The sequence below is a fragment of the Dendrobates tinctorius genome, unplaced genomic scaffold (genome assembly GCF_039654945.1).
Source record: "Dendrobates tinctorius isolate UK_male_01 unplaced genomic scaffold, ASM3965494v1 ptg000108l, whole genome shotgun sequence".
In the NCBI taxonomy this organism is placed as follows: domain Eukaryota; kingdom Metazoa; phylum Chordata; class Amphibia; order Anura; family Dendrobatidae; genus Dendrobates; species Dendrobates tinctorius.
Window position 1 is genome coordinate 5,478,812 of NW_027361776.1, and position 18,758 is coordinate 5,497,569.

Sequence of the window (18,758 nt, forward strand, 5' to 3'; positions counted from 1 at the left end):
CCTGGCGTAGAACGGGTTCAATAGCTAGTATAAATATAGGGCCAGCTAAGGGTATGATAAAAGTTCTGCTGAGCCAATTCAGTAATTGTTTTGGACCCCACAAGTTCAGGTATTTAGTCAAGGTCACCGCTGATAATACTTTGGAAGTTTGGAGCCTGCAAAACTATAGCTCCCAATATGACTAGCAAAATAGTAATGGTATGTTGAGAGTTGTTACTCAAATCAATCCAGTCCTATGTCTCCAAGGTAAATGATGCAACGTGACATTTATAATATGAGTCTTGACTGATGTAGCAGAGAGACTTTGTGCCACCTCAAGCTCTCAACTCATGTGCAACCCCAGACTGTACAAAATGAGCAGAACATTTCCTGAAAGTATCATGAACAAACTATTTTTCAGTAAAATCTATAATATAATTATAAACTCATATAAGTTAAAACATTTTAGCTATGGTATTTCTTAATTGGGAAAGATCCCAAAGAGATATCCACATGTCACAGTGATGAAAGGCTATTCCTTACATTTTCTAGAGTCTAGATTCTTGAAACAGAAATAACCATGAAAAGCTGTAACATAGGTCATATTAGCCCTAACTTGCAATGTCAGATACAGGGGCTTGTGAAGTAGCCGAAAAACTCTCTAAGAACTTTGTAGAAGACACTTCTTTCTACAGCTTTATTACCAATTTTGAGGGAGTATTCCTTACATTATGTGCTTATTCATAAAAAATTAGAATTATTGCAAAGCTTATTTATACACTTGGCCATACTGAATAAAAAATGTAGACAAAACAAAACAGCACAGAACAAAATCTTCAAAGATGTAAAACGAGATTTTCATCCTGTAGAGGGCAACAAGGAATAAACAAGAATACACAAATCATGTACAGAAAGTAAATGTGTTGTACACTTAATGGATTACATTCTGACAGAGATAAATGTCATTCTCAGTCCATAGGACATTAGCAAGGCTCAAAACATCTGTTCAAAGTGTCACTTTCTCCTTCACTGATGAGGAGGCCAGCAGCAAAGCCCTCTGTAATACAGCAGAGGACTCCCCCCTCCTGTGGAAATACCCTTTCCAAGCTCAGAATATTTGTTGCATGGATTTTCAGCGCTCCTTCTGCTGGATTTCTCACGCTTGATATCACTCATACAAACAGTTTGGGAAAACCCACAATTACAATACTTCTGTGTCTCAGTGTATTTAGTTTGTGACAAACTAAAACCTTAGTGGTTCTGAGTTTTGTCAGGTCAACTATAAAATTCATATTAATAAAAGCATGCTGCCTGACATTCCAGCTAACTTTATGTCAAGATTAAAATCTCACCGAAGTTCCAGAATACTGGTGACATTTCTGGAGGGAAAGATGCATCGTATATAATTAAAATCTCCCACAAAGAGGCTTCCATCAATTCCAACTGCAAGAGCCACCGGAGCCAATAGCTTGTTCCCTTCAGCGAGGCCGTTGCAGCTCGGGCAAGATATGCTTCTCCTACGCCCGTTACCCATAATGCTCATAATGACTGCAGGTTGTTGTGAAAGAAAATGATTTTCTCCGCTGCCTTTATGCAGGATGCCTAGCAAGATAAGGGATCAATGATTTACATACAGAAAACAAACCAAATTGACATAAGGTGGTAATATATATATATACACTCACTGGCCACTTTATTAGGTACACCTGTCCAACTGTGTGTTAAGACTTAATTTCTAATCAGCCAATCACATGGCGGCAACTCAGTGCATTTAGGCATGTAGACATGGTCAAGACAATCTCCTGCAGTTCAAACCGAGCATCAGTATGGGGAAGAAAGGTGATTTGAGTGCCTTTGAATGTGGCATGATTGTTGGTGCCAGAAGGGCTGGTCTGAGTATTTCAGAAACTGCTGATCTACTGGGATTTTCACGCACAACCATCTCTAGGGTTTACAGAGAATAGTCCGAAAAAGAAAAAAAATCCAGTGAGCGGCAGTTCTGTGGCCGGAAATGCCTTGTTGATGCCAGAGGTCAGAGGAGAATGGGCAGACTGGGTCGAGCTGATAGAAAGGCAACAGTGACTCAAATTGCCACCCGTTACAACCAAGGTAGGCAGAAGAGCATCTCTGAACGCACAGTGCGTCGAACTTTGAGGCAGATGGGCTACAGCAGCAGAAGACCACACCGGGTACCACTCCTCTCAGCTAAGAACAGGAAACTGAGGCTACAATTTGCACAAGCTCATCGAAATTGGACAGTAGAAGATTGGAAAAACGTTGCCTGGTCTGATGAGTCTCGATTTCTGCTGCGACATTCGGATGGTAGGGTCAGAATTTGGCGTAAACAACATGAAAGCATGGATCCATCCTGCCTTGTATCAACAGTTCAGGCTGGTGGTGGTGGTGTCATGGTGTGGGGAATTTTTTCTTGGCACTCTTTGGGCCCCTTGGTACCAATTGAGCATCGTTGCAACGCCACAGCCTACCTGAGTATTGTTGCTGACCATGTCCATCCCTTTATGACCACAATGTACCCAACATCTGATGGCTACTTTCAGCAGGATAATGCGCCATGTCATAAAGCTCGAATCATCTCAGATTGGTTTCTTGAACATGACAATGAGTTCACTGTACTCAAATGGCCTCCTCAGTCACCAGATCTCAATCCAATAGAGCATCTTTGGGATGTGGTGGAACGGGAGATTCGCATCAGGGATGTGCAGCCGACAAATCTGCGCCAACTGTGTGATGCCATCATGTCAATATGGTCCAAAATCTCTGAGGAATGCTTCCAGCACCTTGTTGAATCTCTGCCACGAAGAATTGAGGCAGTTCTGAAGGCAAAAGGGGGTCCAACCCGTTACTAGCATGGTGTACCTAATAAAGTGGCCAGTGAGTGTACATATATAATCACATAATATGTATGATCAGATCTATAAGAAATGTAGTACATTGGGACAATATGCAATTAAAACAATGAATTGGCCAATTGTCCTATGACAGTTCTGGCAACCAAGTGTTTGGTTAGCAGGAGGATGCAGCAGCTGGCTACGGCAACAGTAGAAGCTTTAGCCTTGGTCCTGAGATTTTATCCACAGATGTTCAATGAGAAGCACTTGGAAAATAATGTCCTTAGTCAAAACAGTAGGGAAGTAAATTAACACCTAAATGTCATTTAGAATTCAATAAGTATAGCTATACCCACCAGCTACTCCTCAAACCTCTATAAAGCCACAATTATAGTTGACACCATTACATTAATATGTCATGAGTGAACACTACAGTGTCTGAGTTTACAATATACACATACTGGAGACTAGAAGAGTACAATACTGCACATAATTAGTGGAATTGTCTGCCTAGAGCTTAAGAGAAAAAATGTGAATGGTGGTTGTCGTCTGGTATTTTGGAATCAGAAAACCAAAATACATATAAAGCGCTGGAATTAAGTTTAAATGTTGCATTTTGGGGTATTACATATAAATGACTCAACCTGGAATTTTAACTGTCATTTTTACATACCAAATTGATGATTAAAATTGCAGTATCTATGGGTAATACTGATTTCACAGGTCTTGTTCTTTTGTTACATGTGCTACCTGGTTATTTTTACAAATAGATCACAGACCTGTTAAAATGACATCTTTTTCACATGTCCTTTTTATTTCTGATTAATTTTTGGCAAAAATAACAGAGGCATGTCCTTATTTGATCTAATCTGCAACAATAATTGGACATGTGAACAGCCCATAGATTATAATGAGTATGTGTCCTAGCAATGAAAATCAGGATATAACAAACATGCGATTGATGGACATCTGAATGAGGACTTATAGTGTCAGCTGTATATTATATTATATTATATTATTATGCTTAAAAGGAAACTGTCATTTTGGAAATGGTATCTGATCTGCAGGATGGATGTTAGAGAATAGGAGCTGATCAGATTGACATACATTTTTAAGGGAAAAGTTTCAATAAAATTTGCATTTCATTGACTGAAATCCCTGTATGTATAAGGGTCCAGTGGGTGATGCTAATCAGTGATTGACAGACTTCCCTATTTGTGCATGTAGAGTTAGCTAGATAGGAGAGACCACTGGGCTCATACGCTTACAAACACCAGAGTTTCATTGAATAAAAAGCAACTTACACTGAATATTTTCCAGCAAATCTATATATATCATTCTACTCAGCTTCATCTCTATACCATGCTGTCCACACATCAGTCTGCATATACAACGTGATCGGTTATCTCCGAGCTGCTACTGCACAGGCGCGGGCGGAGGAATTTTTTTTTCTCCAGTAAGATGGCGCCACCGGCGCATGCACAATAGCAGCCATTTTCAAATGTATTTATTTATTTTTTCTAACTGAATAACATGAATATAATGTATTATTGGCACATAACCCATATGATTTTGCTGCAGAGCAGGTGCCACGGCTGACATCTGCCTGCAGAAGTTCAGATATTCATTATGCAAACTAGGGGGCAGGTCAGTGAGGGATCAGTGACCCATCAGCAGTCTGCATTATGAATAGCTAATCAGAGCACCACATAAAGAACCCTCCTCCAGGCCCGCCCTGAAGCACGAGCATATCATTAACTATAAACTGAAAATAAAGATTAAAGAACAATCACAAGACGGATTTTATCAACCCAGATATCATTTTAATCAATATAACTGTGACGATCTGACACTGTGTGTAGGTTACTGTGAACAATCCTGTTGACAGGTTCCCTTTAAGAATCCAATTTCTCAGAATATGAAACCAATATATTATCCCAACATGGCATTACAACTCTCAACAGGCTGCAATTTATATCCCAACCTCTGCAAGGCCACATATAGACAAATATAGCATGGATATGACATATTTTGAATTACAATTAGGGAATGGGTAAAGCAGAATCCTGAATGGAAAAGCTGAAAAATCACTGTAACCAGATCTTTTCCTAAGAAACACAAGCGTGCAATTCCAATGTACGAAAACCAAAGTACTATTGCTATAACAGGCGTAAAAAAATACTTTAGTCTTCAATTGAGTTTTAAACAGCAAAAGAAAAAAAACTCTTACTTCTGTTTGGACTTTCCCAAATATGGTGGCACAATTTCCATAGGAAGTACTTCACAGTTTGTACCTATCACTTAGCACAACTTATTAAACTGAACCTGTCAGTAGGATCAACCCTACTAAGTTGAGTATATGGATGGTGACTGAGCAGAAGGAAGTTGAAGCCAGTGCCCATAAAAGAGCAGAACACTGAACAGGAGCAAGGACAGTGGTAACTTCGCTTTTCCAAGATTTCATGCATGGAGCCAATGTCACGGGGCAGTAGTGGGAAGACAGGGGAAGAGGAACCAGGGCCCCTGAACTGCCCCTCAGGCTAAGGAGGGCCCTGACTTTCCTTAACTTGGGGGATACACTTAATGGTAGTGAGGCCCAAGTCCCCGACCTGTCCCTATCTCCTGTTTAGCTCTGAGCTAAATCCCAACCCTCTCCCCAGGAGGTGAGACAGGGAATAAAGTAAACTGCACCAAAACCCAAGGAAAAGGTAATACAGACACCTCGGGGTTAAATGAACTAAAAGACAAGACTTAGCTTGTTGTGCTGCAATGCTCCAGGACAGCAGAGTCAGCCACTTGAGAACAGCATACAATTGGCACACCACAGGACTCTGTCAGCTCCTGAACTCCAGCTTGGTTGGTTTCCAAAGAGGAACAATATCACCAACAGTTAGCTGGTGCACCTGGTGAGCTTATATAGGAAGGTGGGAGTGGTTTCGACCTGCATAGATAATTAATCACAATGCAGTAACACCAGTGGCCACCGGGGGGAACCCACCAGCAGACTAACTAAGGTTGTAGTAACACCAGCGGCCACCGGGGGCAAAAACTGACATTAACCCCCGATGGCCTGAAAGGAAAAAAGGTTATATATGAGGATCCAGATCTGACATCGATCCAAAAATGGATAGTGACAGCCTTACATCGCAGCAAGGGGATTAATTTACATATAGAAGCATCACTAAGCATTAAAATAAGCTCTGGAGAAAGTCTCCTTGGCAATATCTCTGTCCCACCAAGAGATCTTGACAACTCATTTTCAAAGAAGAATGTGAATTTCTCTGGAATAAGACATTGGATTGCAGATATCAAGGTATCAGTTTATTCACCTTTCTATGACCTACATTCCAATATAAGGTGATTTAGCAGGGTTGATCATTCTGAAAGATTCCCTTTGTAAATGTCCTTATCAAACTTTTAGAAACTAATATACCGTATATACTCGCGTATAACCAGAGATTTTCAGCCCATTTTTTGGGCTGAAAGTCTCCCTCTTGGCTTATACGCTAGTCATATACACCAGGAGAACGGCAGGGGAGTGGAGGTGTCCTATCATACTTACCCCCCCCACCGGCGCGTCTCTGTAGCCCCCCACTTCTCCCACAGTCTCCCTTCCTTCCTTCAGCAGTCACGTGGTACCACTCATTAAAGTCATGAATATGCACATATTCATGACTTCTGCTGTTAGAGCAGAAGTCAAGCATGCATCAATGTAGCAAAGTACAGTGCTTGACTAGCATCAGCAGTACCATAGAGAATGACTGGTGTACATGTTCGGCCTTTGCTTCATTCATACGGGGCACAGAATGTAGCAGAGTCCTATTTTTATCAATGCTAGAGGTCCTAGTGGACAAAATCCACTTATCAGTAATTTATCTTCCAGATTATCAATAGAGAATAGCTTAAAAATTGGGTATAAGTCATTTAATATTTATTGATAGGTTAAAATTAGATTTCATTGCACCTGTTAAGTAAAATTTGTGTGAACAATAAACTCACCACTTTTAACATTTACTATATGGTGTTTGTCCAAGGACCAGCCTCCAAGGTTTGATGAATCCAGTTCAAATCCTTGCAGAACTGCTGTTCTTTTTTCCCATAAAATAAGACTGAGGCACGTTTCATATTCAAAGCCAACGGAGACTAAAATGAGCAAAAAGAAGACCATTAAATCTAGCGCTGAAGACTGAAACCAAGCTCCAATCAAACATCTGAATAGTAAATATGACAAGACAAAAAATACATATTAGTAAAAGTCAAAGACCTTTTTAATTACGTGGAATGACAGGAACAGTATGTGCCATTTTAAAGAGTAGAAGAAATGGATGTTGAGGCATACGCTAGAACATAGTGAATAATCTAACAGTAGATAATATATAAATCAGAACATTTTGAATAATGGAGATCTGCTGATTCTTTTTTTCTTTTTACACTTACAGTTTAATAGTTTATCTTCTTTCAATTGCTTACAACATTTGCGGTATTGTGAAAGATGATGCTATCTTCCTTTTGTACTTTTGTATTCTGCACTGTGCTGAAGCTGAATTTCTTATACATCAGATCGAATGACAATTTTGGAGACCTTAATATTATAAATATATATTTTCATTTTATTTTAAATTCCAATAATTTTGTAAAACAGTAATTTGAAAGCACTTTCAAACGTTTTAAGAGGAATTTTACAATAATATCTTGTTAACTTTGCCAGCTTAGAAAACAATGTTAATGGTTCAATTGTGTTTGTGGTTATATAATTAGATATGAATGCAAGACTTATTGGAAAAAAAATCTACTGGGAGACAGAAGCTGGCCATTCTCTAGAAATTTCAGATCACCATTTTCCGAACAATTTGCTGTTCATGTTTGGAATGCAAAGGTTGTCATTCTGGGATAGAATATATCCAAAAATCACCACTCAAATTCTACCTTTGTCTGGCCAGTTACTGCCAAACTAAGTTTTCAAGAAACTGCTAATGACCAGACTGAGTCTTTCATAAATCTTGGCAAGCAACTACATTAAGTGATAATTAATAATATACTAAAGAAGAAACTTAAAGAGGTCATCTGATTAGTTTTCTTTCACAACACAAAAAATAAAAGACATAGAGCAATGTAATACTACAAATTACATAACTGTGATTATTTTAAACAAGAAATTCAAGCCAATCAACGCTGACTATAGAAAATTAATATTGAGCTGCACTGGCTTCAGTCTATTCTATTACTTATGGTATCGTTAGCAGTTTTCTCTGTTTTTTGCTTAGAACAGAACAGAATTATTAAACATGTCACAATGTGCAATTGGCTGCATGTAGAGATGCACTTCAAAGGTTTTGGTTACAGATTCAAGCATTGTCTATGCACAGACATATGGAAAAAAATACCATATACTGTATGAGGTAGAAGATAAAAATATTAGCTTTATACTAGTCAAAATACAATTTGACTTCTACTGTGTACATAACGAAAATCCTATCATGAACCATAAATACTTACATTAAAAGTAATGATAAGAACATGTTACTGGGGTTACCAGAAAAAAAATAATTTGTTCATCAGTAGCACATACCTACAGCATCTGATAATCCATATACTTTCTGACCATATGCATCATTTTTGTCCCAGACAAATGTATAGGCTAAATTTGGTGATGCCTGGAAAGTTTTTTGGAATAGGTGTCCTTCTACTGCCACCATCAAATGAACTTTAATAAGGTTAAGCGGAACAGTTGACTGAGTCATAGTGATCTTCAGCAATGACTTGTATCCTGGAGTTCGAGAGCTCAGATAACAAAGTCTTAGATTTGAGCCAGGCATCTCTATTTCCTCATGGAGAACCTAGAATATGAAGATATTTTAAATAAACTTCACAAATCAATAAAGCGTACTGCAAACAGGGACTAAAACAGAAATCTCATAATAAGTTTTTCTTTATCCTTAATGGGATGCTCTGAAACAAACTAATTTTCATTCTAAATCCCTATCTATTTAGCGCCATAATCTAAACTACTTTCTTACTTTCTTATATACTAGAATTAAAAATTCCCTATCCTTCCTCAATTACATTATCTAACTGCTTTTTTTCTACTTTATTTTTGATGACGCTTCATTTGAGAGTCCCAGAACACATACCGCCTGATTCACAGTCCAGTGATGGAGCAATTTACACCACTCCATCCAGAACCTAGCTTGGATGCTTGGTCATGTAATGCTTACAAGCAGCTGCTTGGTCATGGAAACCCATGTGTTGAAGTTCTCAAAGCACAGTTTTTGCGCTCATCTTCACTACTCAAATATTATCTTGTAAAGTTTATTCAAGTATACATAGGATTTCCAACAGCAAAGGCACATCAACAATAATAGCGGCTAAAACTTAACCAAACACATAGAGTTTACTCAACACATAGGCATGAAGACAACAACCAAAAAAACTGAGTACATTATAGCTCAACGTTTATTAAGAATCCAAAATAAATCTAATATATAAAGCTCAAAGTGTGTATGTGTGTGTGTGTGTGTGTGTGTATGTGTGTATGTCCGGGATAGGCATCCGCACCGTCGCAGCTACAGCCACAAAATTTGGCACAGTCACACGTCTGGACCCCGAGAGCGTCCTAAGCTATGTTGTGAGGCGAAATTTTAACCCCGCGCGTTCCAATTCACCAAACAATTTTGCCCCTATCTACATACTGGGGGAAAAAGTGCGCGCGCGTCAAGTCCCGCCCCTCATTGCGATGTCACAATGCCCCTATTTGCATACTGGGGAAGCAGTGTGTGCATATCAAGCCCCGCCCCTCATTATGATGTAACAATGGTTGCCATGGCAACGCTGATGTCATCAAAGGTTGCAAGCCCTGCCGCCGCTCATTATGATGTCATAATGGTTGACTATGGAAAGGAGGATGTGTGATGGGTATATGGGCACGGGACTATGGGATGGAGGATATGTATGATGGGTATATGGGCACAGGACTATGGGATGGAGGATGTGTGATGGGTATATGGGCACGGGACTATGGGATGGAGGATATGTATGACGGGTATATGGGCACGGGACTTTGGGATGGAAGATGTGTGATGGGTATATGGGCACGGGACTATGGGATGGAGGATATGTATGATGGGTATATGGGCACGGGACTATGGGATGGAGGATATGTATGACGGGTATATGGGCCCGGGACTATGGGATGGAGGCTATGTATGATGGGTATATGGGCACGGGACTATGGGATGGAGGATATGTATAATGGGTATATGGGCATTGGACTATGAGATGAAGGATGTGTGATGGGTATATGGGCACTCGACTATGGGATGGAGGATATGTATGATGGGTATATGGGCACGGGACTATGGGATGGAGGATATGTATGATGGGTATATGGGCACGGGCCTATGGGATGGAGGATATGTATGACGGGTATATGGGCACTCGACTATGGGATGGAGGATATGCATGATGGGTATATGGGCACTCAACTATGGGATGGAGGATATGTATGATGGGTATATGGGCACGGGACTATGGGATGGAGGATATGTATGATGGGTATATGGGCACTCAACTATGGGATGGTGGATATGTATGAAGGGTATATGGGCATGGGACTATGGGATGGAGAATAATTATAATTTTGCTAACCACAGTTAGTTACTATGCCCGGGCAGCACCGGGCTCTTCAGCTAGTAAATGAATAAAACCCATAAAAGCAAGATGCCGCTAAAAAGTATGGAGATAATGATGATAAATGAAAAAAAAACAGCTTACAGGTCTAATATGGGCCCCACTGTATGAGCTTAATGGACACACATAGCCTAACAATAATAGGTGATAGTGTCCTCCATAAGTAAAAACACCTGTCTGACCACAATATATACATTAAATGAAAACATAATGTAAACTTAATGGACACACATAATCCAGCAGTGATAGGGGAAAGAGTCCTTCACCATAAGTAAAACTGCCTGTTTGACCAGAAGAAAAAACTATAATGTGTGGCACTTACATATACAGTATATATATAGATGGGGAACTGTAGCATCCCCGCTGCACCGAAGAAACAACAGGAGCAATAGGAGAGCATGACTTTTGGGATGGGAAGATCTTTTAACTCCTGTAGTTTTGTGTGTATAGCAGTGTAGATTTAAGCAAGAGTTTGTGCCTGGTGTGCCACTGTGAGGAGGGTGGGGCTTATTTAGATGATGTAACTCCATCTCTTTTGTGAGGATGGTGGGGGCTGGTTTCTCTCTGTGAGGGGGGTGGGGGTTTACATAGAGGAGTTAAATTGTCTTTCTTTCACCAGATGAAATGGAGAAGACATCAGACAGGTAAGTATAATACTGGGGGTTTATATCTTCACATTATAGCTTTACCTACATCATATATGGGATTAATATTACCTCAGAAATTCATGTAGTCACTCATGGGGTCATCACTTCAAATTACAGATGATAGGAGCCCATTCACCTCAGACATCGTGTGGTTTCAGCTCCTACATCATGTATGGGATCAATTCATGTATCTGCCATGTTCCCTCATGTCTGCAGTGTAAGGAAGTGTAGTACTGAGGTCATCACCACATTACAGATGATTTTAGGAGTGCAATCATCTCAGACATCATGTATTAGTGTAGTATCAACTTCTAAATCATATATGGGATTAGTATTACCTCAGAGATTCATGTGGCCACCATGTTCACTAGTGTGGCTGCTACTGGTCTACAGGTTCTGCCATTAACATGGTGGAGCTTGGTTTACTGGACACTGGTAAGGAGAGCAGTTGGGGGATGGTATATGTATGAGAGGACAGAGCATAGACACATACTGTACATTGTCTGCCATTAGTTCTGTGGGCACATGTGTTGGAGATAAAAGTGAGAGGGGAAGAGTTGGGGGGATGGGGTGTGTTGAGGAGGAGTGGCTGCACTTCATGGCAAGGCTGTGTGTAATGGCCTTGCTGTGCTGATTATTTTCTCTCCCCTTCTCATTTATGGAGTCTTGTGACCTGTATGTGACCTCATCTTTGCTATATGTTGATCATTTTGTGTGTACGGATTCAATGCAACCAGGTTGCTTTCACTATATTTATGGTATCTGTGGAAAGGCTCCATCCAAATGTGCTGTATACTTAACATGTACCACAGGTATGTATCCATGATATCACTTCTCACTCTGCTATATACAGATCATGCTGTATATAAAGATTCTATGCATACAGGTTTTTTCCTCGCTGAACATATAATCAGGACTGGACTTAGTTCTTTCTTTCTGTAGTTATGGCAGCTTTTAGTCCTCTTATGTGGCACGCTGCCGTGCCTGATATATCCATCCTGTTTCTGTGTATTGTGTCAGTGTATACCCACCAAGTTCTTATTTTATATTACCTAAGATGGTGGATAGCACATAGAATCATAGAATCATAGAATTGTAGAGTTGGAAGGGACCTCCTGGGCCATCTGGTCCAACCCCCTGCTCAAAGCAGGATTCGCTAAATCATCCCAGTCAGATGTCTGTCCAGCCTCTGTTTGAAGACTTCCATTGAAGGAGAACTCACCACTTCTCGTGGCAGCTTGTTCCACTCATTGATCACTCTAACTGTCAAAAAGTTTTTTCTAATATCTAATCTGTGTCTCCTCCCATTCAGTTTCATCCCATTGCTTCTAGTCTTTCCTTGTGCAAATGAGAGTTGATCCTTCTACAATGTGACAGCCCTTTAGATATTTGTAGACAGCTATTAAGTCTCCTCTCAGTCTTCTCTTTTGCAAACTAAACAATCCCAAATCCTGCAACCTTTCCTCATAAGACAGGGTTTGCAGACCGGTCACCATTCTGGTCGCCCTTTTCTGAACTTGCTCCAGTTTGTTGATGTCTTTTTTAAAATGTGGTGCCCAAAACTGGACACAATATTCCAGATGAGGTCTGACCAAAGAGGAGTAGAGGGAAATAATGACTTCACGTGATCTCGACTGTATGCTTCTGTTAATACATCCTAGAATTGCATTTGCCTTTTTTGCTGCTGCATCACACTGTTGACTCATATTCAGTCTGTGATCTATTAGTATACCCAAGTCTTTTTCACATGTGCTGTTGCTTAGGCCTATTCCTCCCATTCTGTATATGCTTTTTTTCATTTTTATTGCCCAGATGTAGTACTTTGCATTTTTCCCTGTTAAAAACCATTCTGTTAGTTGCTGCCCACTTCTCCAGTTTATTCATATCTTTTTGAATCCTCTCTCTCTCTTCTCTAGTATTAGCTACCCCTCCTAGCTTTTTGTCATCAGCAAATTTAATCAGTTTACCCTCAATTCCTTCATCTAAATTGTTGATAAAGATGTTGAACAATACAGGGCCCAGGACAGAGCCCTGTGGTACCCCACTTGAGACATTCTTCCAACTGGATGTGCAGCCATTTACGACCACTCTTTGGGTCCGATCACTAAGCCAGTTATGAATCCACCTAACAGTCGCCTTGTCCATTCCATACTTAGTCATTTTTTCAATAAGGATTGTATGAGATACTTTGTCAAATGCTTTGCTGAAGTCAAGATATACTATATCTACAGCATTTCCTTGATCCACCCAATCAGTGATTCCGTCATAGAAGGAAATTAAGTTAGTCTGACATGACTTATTAGTTACAAACCCATGCTGACTCTGTTTAATCACTTCATTCTTATCCAGGTACTGACATACATGTTGTTTAATAATTTGTTCAAAGATCTTTCCTGGTATAGAAGTCAGACTCACCGGCCTATAGTTGCCTGGGTCCACCTTCTTCCCTTTTTGAAGATAGGAACAACATTTGCTCTTCTCCAGTCTTCTGGGACTTCTCCTGTTCTCCAAGAATTTTCAAAGATTATGGAGAGGGGTTCCAAAATTTCTTCTACTATCTCCTTCAGTACTCTGGGGTGTAATTCATCTGGACCTGGAGACTTGAATTCATTTAGGCTAGCTAAGTGTGTCCTCACTATCTTTCTGTTTATAGATATCCTGGATTCTTCTATTCCCTTAATAGGACAGTGAAGAACAGTTGATGTTACATTTCCTTTCTGAGAGAAAACAGATGCAAAATAGGAAATTAAAAGTTCGGCCTTCTCAACATCCTGTCTTACCATTTCATCATTTTCATCCTGTAAAAATCCTATAGCATCTTTGACTTTTCTTTTACTTTTGACATATCCCCAAAATCCTTTATTATTGCTTTTGACATCTCTTGCAAGCCTCAATTCATTGTCAGCTTTAGCTAATCTGATTTGTGCCCTGCAGGTTCTGCAGACAGCATTATATTCTTCTTTAGATATGCCTCCCTCTTTCCATTTTATAAACATTTTTTTCTTCCTTTTTAGCATGTGCTTAAGTTCTGTGTTCATCCATCCTGGCTTCCTTAAATGCTTCCTATTCTTCCCTGTTTTTGGAATTGTTAACAATTGTGCTTTGAGAATTTCATTTTTCAAGATTTCCCATCCTTCCTGGACATTTTTGTCTTTAAGGATATCCAGCCATTGGATCCCTCCAATTCTCTTTCTGAATCCCTTAAAATCTGCCTTTCTGAAATCTAACCTTGACGTCTGAGTCTTCCCAGGTCTTCCTCCTCTAGTTATCCAAATTTCTAAAATAGCATGGTCGCTACCTCCTAGGGTCCCAGCCACTTTTACCTCCTCAACCATTTCCTCCCTGTTTATAAGGATTAGATCCAAGGTAGCAGTTCCCCTTGTTTTCTCCCCTACCTTTTGGAAGATAAAGTTGTCAGCAAGAGAGGATAAGAATTTCCTTGACCTGTTAGTTTTGCCTGAGAGAGATTCCCAACAAATGTCTGGATAGTTGAACTCTCCCATGACAACTATGTCATATTTTTTGGAGAACTTAGCCATTTGATGCATAAAGAGTTCATCCATATCTTCAGCTTGCACAGGCGGCCTGTAGTAAATGCCTACAATGGTGTCCTTTCCATTGTTCTGTCCTTGTATTCTTACCCAAACAGTTTCCACAGAACTCCCAGTCTCTGAAGCTTCAATCTCTGTGCAGATATACGCGTTTCTAACATACAATGCGACACCTCCTCCTCGTTTATCAAGTCTGTTTCTTGCAAATAAGTTGTATCCTTCTAGCCTTGTATTCCAATCATGTGTATTGTCCCACCAAGTTTCAGTGATTCCAATGACATCATATTTCTTTTCCTGTGTTAGTAGTTCCAATTCTCCTTGTTTGTTGCCCATGCTTTGTGCATTAGTATAGAAACATTTTAGTTTGTGATTGGTTTCTCTTTCTCCAATATTTTTATTAATTAGATTCTTTTGTCTTTGTTCTTCCTTTCCACTTCTAATAGCAGAGTTCTCAATAGCATTTGTCAGGTGTATGGCTTTTTCTGGTCTTTTGCTTCCCTTCCCATGTTGTTCTAGTTTAAAGCTCTCCTTACAAGTGTAGCAAGGTGACTTCCAAACACATGTTTTCCAGTCTTCGTAAGGTGCACCCCATCTCTAGCAAGTAGTCCATCGTAAAGGTAATTCACTCCGTGATCCAGAAATCCAAATCGTTGCTGACGGCACCATCGATGTAGCCAGTTGTTCACCTGCAGAATCTTATTCCACCTCCTTGTTCCATGGCCATCCACTGGGAGGATAGAAGAGAAGACCACCTGCGCTCCCAGTTCTTTCACTTTCTTGCCTAAGTCTTCAAAGTCTCTGCAGATGGTTTCCAGGTCGTTTCTTGCGGTGTCATTTGTTCCCACATGTAGTAGCAGGAATGGGTAGTCATCTGTAGGTCTGAAGAGTCCTGATATCCTGTCAGACACATCTTTAATTTTTGCACCTGGAAGACAACACATTTATCTTGAAGTTATATCCGGTCTGCAGATAGCGGCTTCTGTTCCTCTCAACAGGGAATCCCCCATGACCACCACTCTCCGTTTCTTCTTCACAACATTTTTCTTTCTCCATCCAGGAGGACTCTGAAGGCGTACAAGGTTGCTGTTTGTGGGCAAAGTCTTATCCTGATGTATTTCTTCATCGTTTTCCTGCGTGAGAGCCTGGTACTGGTTCCTGAGAAGTATGGGTGCTGACTGCCTCCTGATCCTCCTGCTTCTCTGGGTCACATGTCTCCATTCCTCTGTTTCTTCAGGTGCACTTCGAATTTCTTCTCTTTCTGTAACATGAAGAGATAATTCTGCTCTGTCTAAGAACTCTTCACCTTCCTTAATGATCTTCAACGTAGCTAACCTCTCTTCGAGACTTTGCAACTTTTCCTCCAACAGGGACACAAGCTTGCATTTGTGGCATGTGAAGTTTGGCTTTTCCACTGGTAAGTCTGTGAACATGTAGCAAGAAATGCAGCTCACCAAATGGCTCCTGGCTTCTTCCATATTGAGATCTCTTAAAGACGATGAAAGATGATCCAAAATTTGCGCGCCGATAGGCGTGCGGTTTTCCGATTTCCTCTTTTCAGCTGCAACGGCCAAAACCCAGTGATCGTTGAGCTTGCGGAGACTCTTCACTTATCCCAGAAGGCACTGGGAATATGCAAATGATCTCCTCAAGACTCACATGCCTGAGTGGATTACCTGGAGCTCTATTATATATGTTTCATCATATATAAAGTAAATTTTGGAGAGTAACTCAGCACATGGCGGGCACTCCTAGTGTGATGCTGCACCTTGGTCAGGAGACCATATCATGGGCCCAATTTTCAGCCCTGTCTCTCATCTATTGTATGTATGTTGCATGACTGACTGGGATACAGAACTTACAGTCTGCTACACATACACCTATGGCTGCAGGCAGCTTATGCTAGCCCTACATATTATATTTCTTACTATTTATGTGCAGCTGGTGATTTGAGAGCCATGTCTATCGATAACTGCTGTAGAGGGGCAGGCAGCTTCTCCTCATTTATTGTTGCTGCATATAACATAACATTGCCCATCACTGACTATATCTGACCTTATGATGGGAGATTTTCCAGTATCAACCTGTTGTATACCTTGGTTGTAAACTATAACTTATATATGCAAACATGGTGTCTCATCCTCACTTATGGAGGTGGCATGGTGGAGCTGTTTGTTCTTAAAACTGAAAATGGGTCCGTACTGAGGGAGGCCTCAACGTGACAATTTTTGGTATGGGCAACAGTCTGCTGTGTTCCCCTGGGCCAGTTGGGGTGCGGCTGGGGGTGGCATGGTGAAGCTGTTGTTGCAGTTTCAAAATGGTTGAACTTTCAATTCCCCTCCTCTTTTTTCAGAGTCAAGCTAATGTTGTTTAATGTTGTTCTGTGGAGGGGCAACCATCTTGGATGGTGAACGGGTCTGTGGAGAGCCTGGTGATGGTAGCAAAAGGATGGAGTGGGGGGCCCATTTGGTGGAGCGGTTAACCACCCCTCCCCTCATTTTGCTTCATTTGGTGGTCAGAGTATAATTTAAATAAAAGGGGTCTCTATTGGACTGAGGTCTCAGCGGGACATTTAATTGGTAGCACCATTCAGTAGGGTCCTCGCACTGGTGCAGTTGAGGGCATAAGCAGGCGGGTACTCAAACCAGTGTGGTGTGGTTGAGGGCCTAAGGTGTGGCTGTTGGCGCAAAAAAGCTGGTGCATGGCTTCAATAGACCCGCTTCCTTATTTGTCAATGTTATATTGATATGTTCTTTTTGTAATGTAAATAGGTTAATAAACAGGGTTGCTAATGTTGTTTAATGTTGTTCTGTGGAGGGGCAACAATCTTGGGTGGGGAACGGATCTGTGGAGAGCCAGGTGATGGTAGCAGAAGGGGGAGTAGGGGGTCCGTTTGGTGGTGGGGTTACCTACTCCTCCCCTCTTTTTGCTTCATTTGATGGTCAGAGTATAATTTAAATAAAAGAGGTCCCAACTTGGCTGAGATATCAGTGGGACAATTTAATTGGTAGCGCCATTCAGTAGGGTCCTTGAACTGGTGCGGTTGAGGGCATAAGCAGGCGAGTCCTCGAACCAGTGTGGTGCAGTTGAGGGCCTAAGGTGTGGATGTTGGCGCAAAAAAAAATGCTGGTACACGGCTTCCCTAGATCCGCTTCCTTATTTGTCAATGTTATACTGATATGTTCATTTTGTAATATAAATATGTTAATAAACAGGAATGCTATGGCCTATTTATCCAGGGTGGCCATTACGGTATGGTCCCCTGGTCTCCAGAAGCATTTATAGCCTATAAGACCCAGTTAGGGTAAAGTAAAAAAATAAAAAATAAATAAATAAACATAAAACGTGCCATTCAGTACAATCTGCCACTTCAAGGACCCTCTCTTTTGTTCATGTTACTTGAGAATGCTGAGGCACAAATTTTGACTGTTTATATTGACCAATTCCTGTTTGTTTTAAGGTTGTCGTCTGGATAAAGTAGTGCATTAAACTGAAGAATACTATACCTAATCTGTGTGCCCTTGAGTCAGTGGGGAGTGACTAAGGGTGAAGTAATCAAGCAAGATGTTTTCCCTGATGATTTTGACTGAAGGGCCTGTCACACTAAGTGATATCGCTAGCAATATCGCTATAACGTCACTGGTTTTTGTGACGTTATAGCGATATTGCTAGTGATATCGCTATGTCTGATGCTTACCTTCGACTGCTCCCCCGCTGGTAATCGCTGATCGCGCGAGAACATCCTGGACCATTTCCCGTCGTCAGCTTCTGCTGGGCTTCCTGCTGTGACGACGAGCGACGCGTGGACGCGGGCAGGAGGACGTCAGGATCACCTCCTCTAACAGGTAAGTAGCGACCCCCGACCCCTGCGATGTCGCTGTTGAGATCTGCCTGTGTGGCAGCTCACTAGCAACCACTTAGCGATGTACCAGCGATCCTGACCGCGTCATATCGCTGGTCGGGATCGCTGGTGCATCGCTAAGTGTGACAGTACCTTCAGTTAGAGTGGTTAACAGAGAATGTCATCAAGTGCTTTAATACAATCAACA

At 40.9% G+C, this 18,758-nt stretch overlaps 1 protein-coding gene across 3 annotated transcripts in view; it reads right to left on the bottom strand.

Annotated features, from left to right (window-relative positions):
- Positions 1-18,758, bottom strand: part of TENM2 (teneurin transmembrane protein 2) — a 6,300,157-nt gene that overhangs the window by 423,954 nt on the left and 5,857,445 nt on the right. For all 3 annotated transcript variants that reach the window (XM_073589482.1, XM_073589484.1, XM_073589485.1), the window contains 3 exons: positions 8,398-8,665; positions 6,828-6,971; positions 1,332-1,581 (listed from right to left, as the gene is read on the bottom strand). In XM_073589482.1, coding sequence (XP_073445583.1) covers positions 1,332-1,581; positions 6,828-6,971; positions 8,398-8,665 — 662 coding nt within the window. The remainder of the gene's footprint in view (positions 1-1,331; positions 1,582-6,827; positions 6,972-8,397; positions 8,666-18,758) is intronic.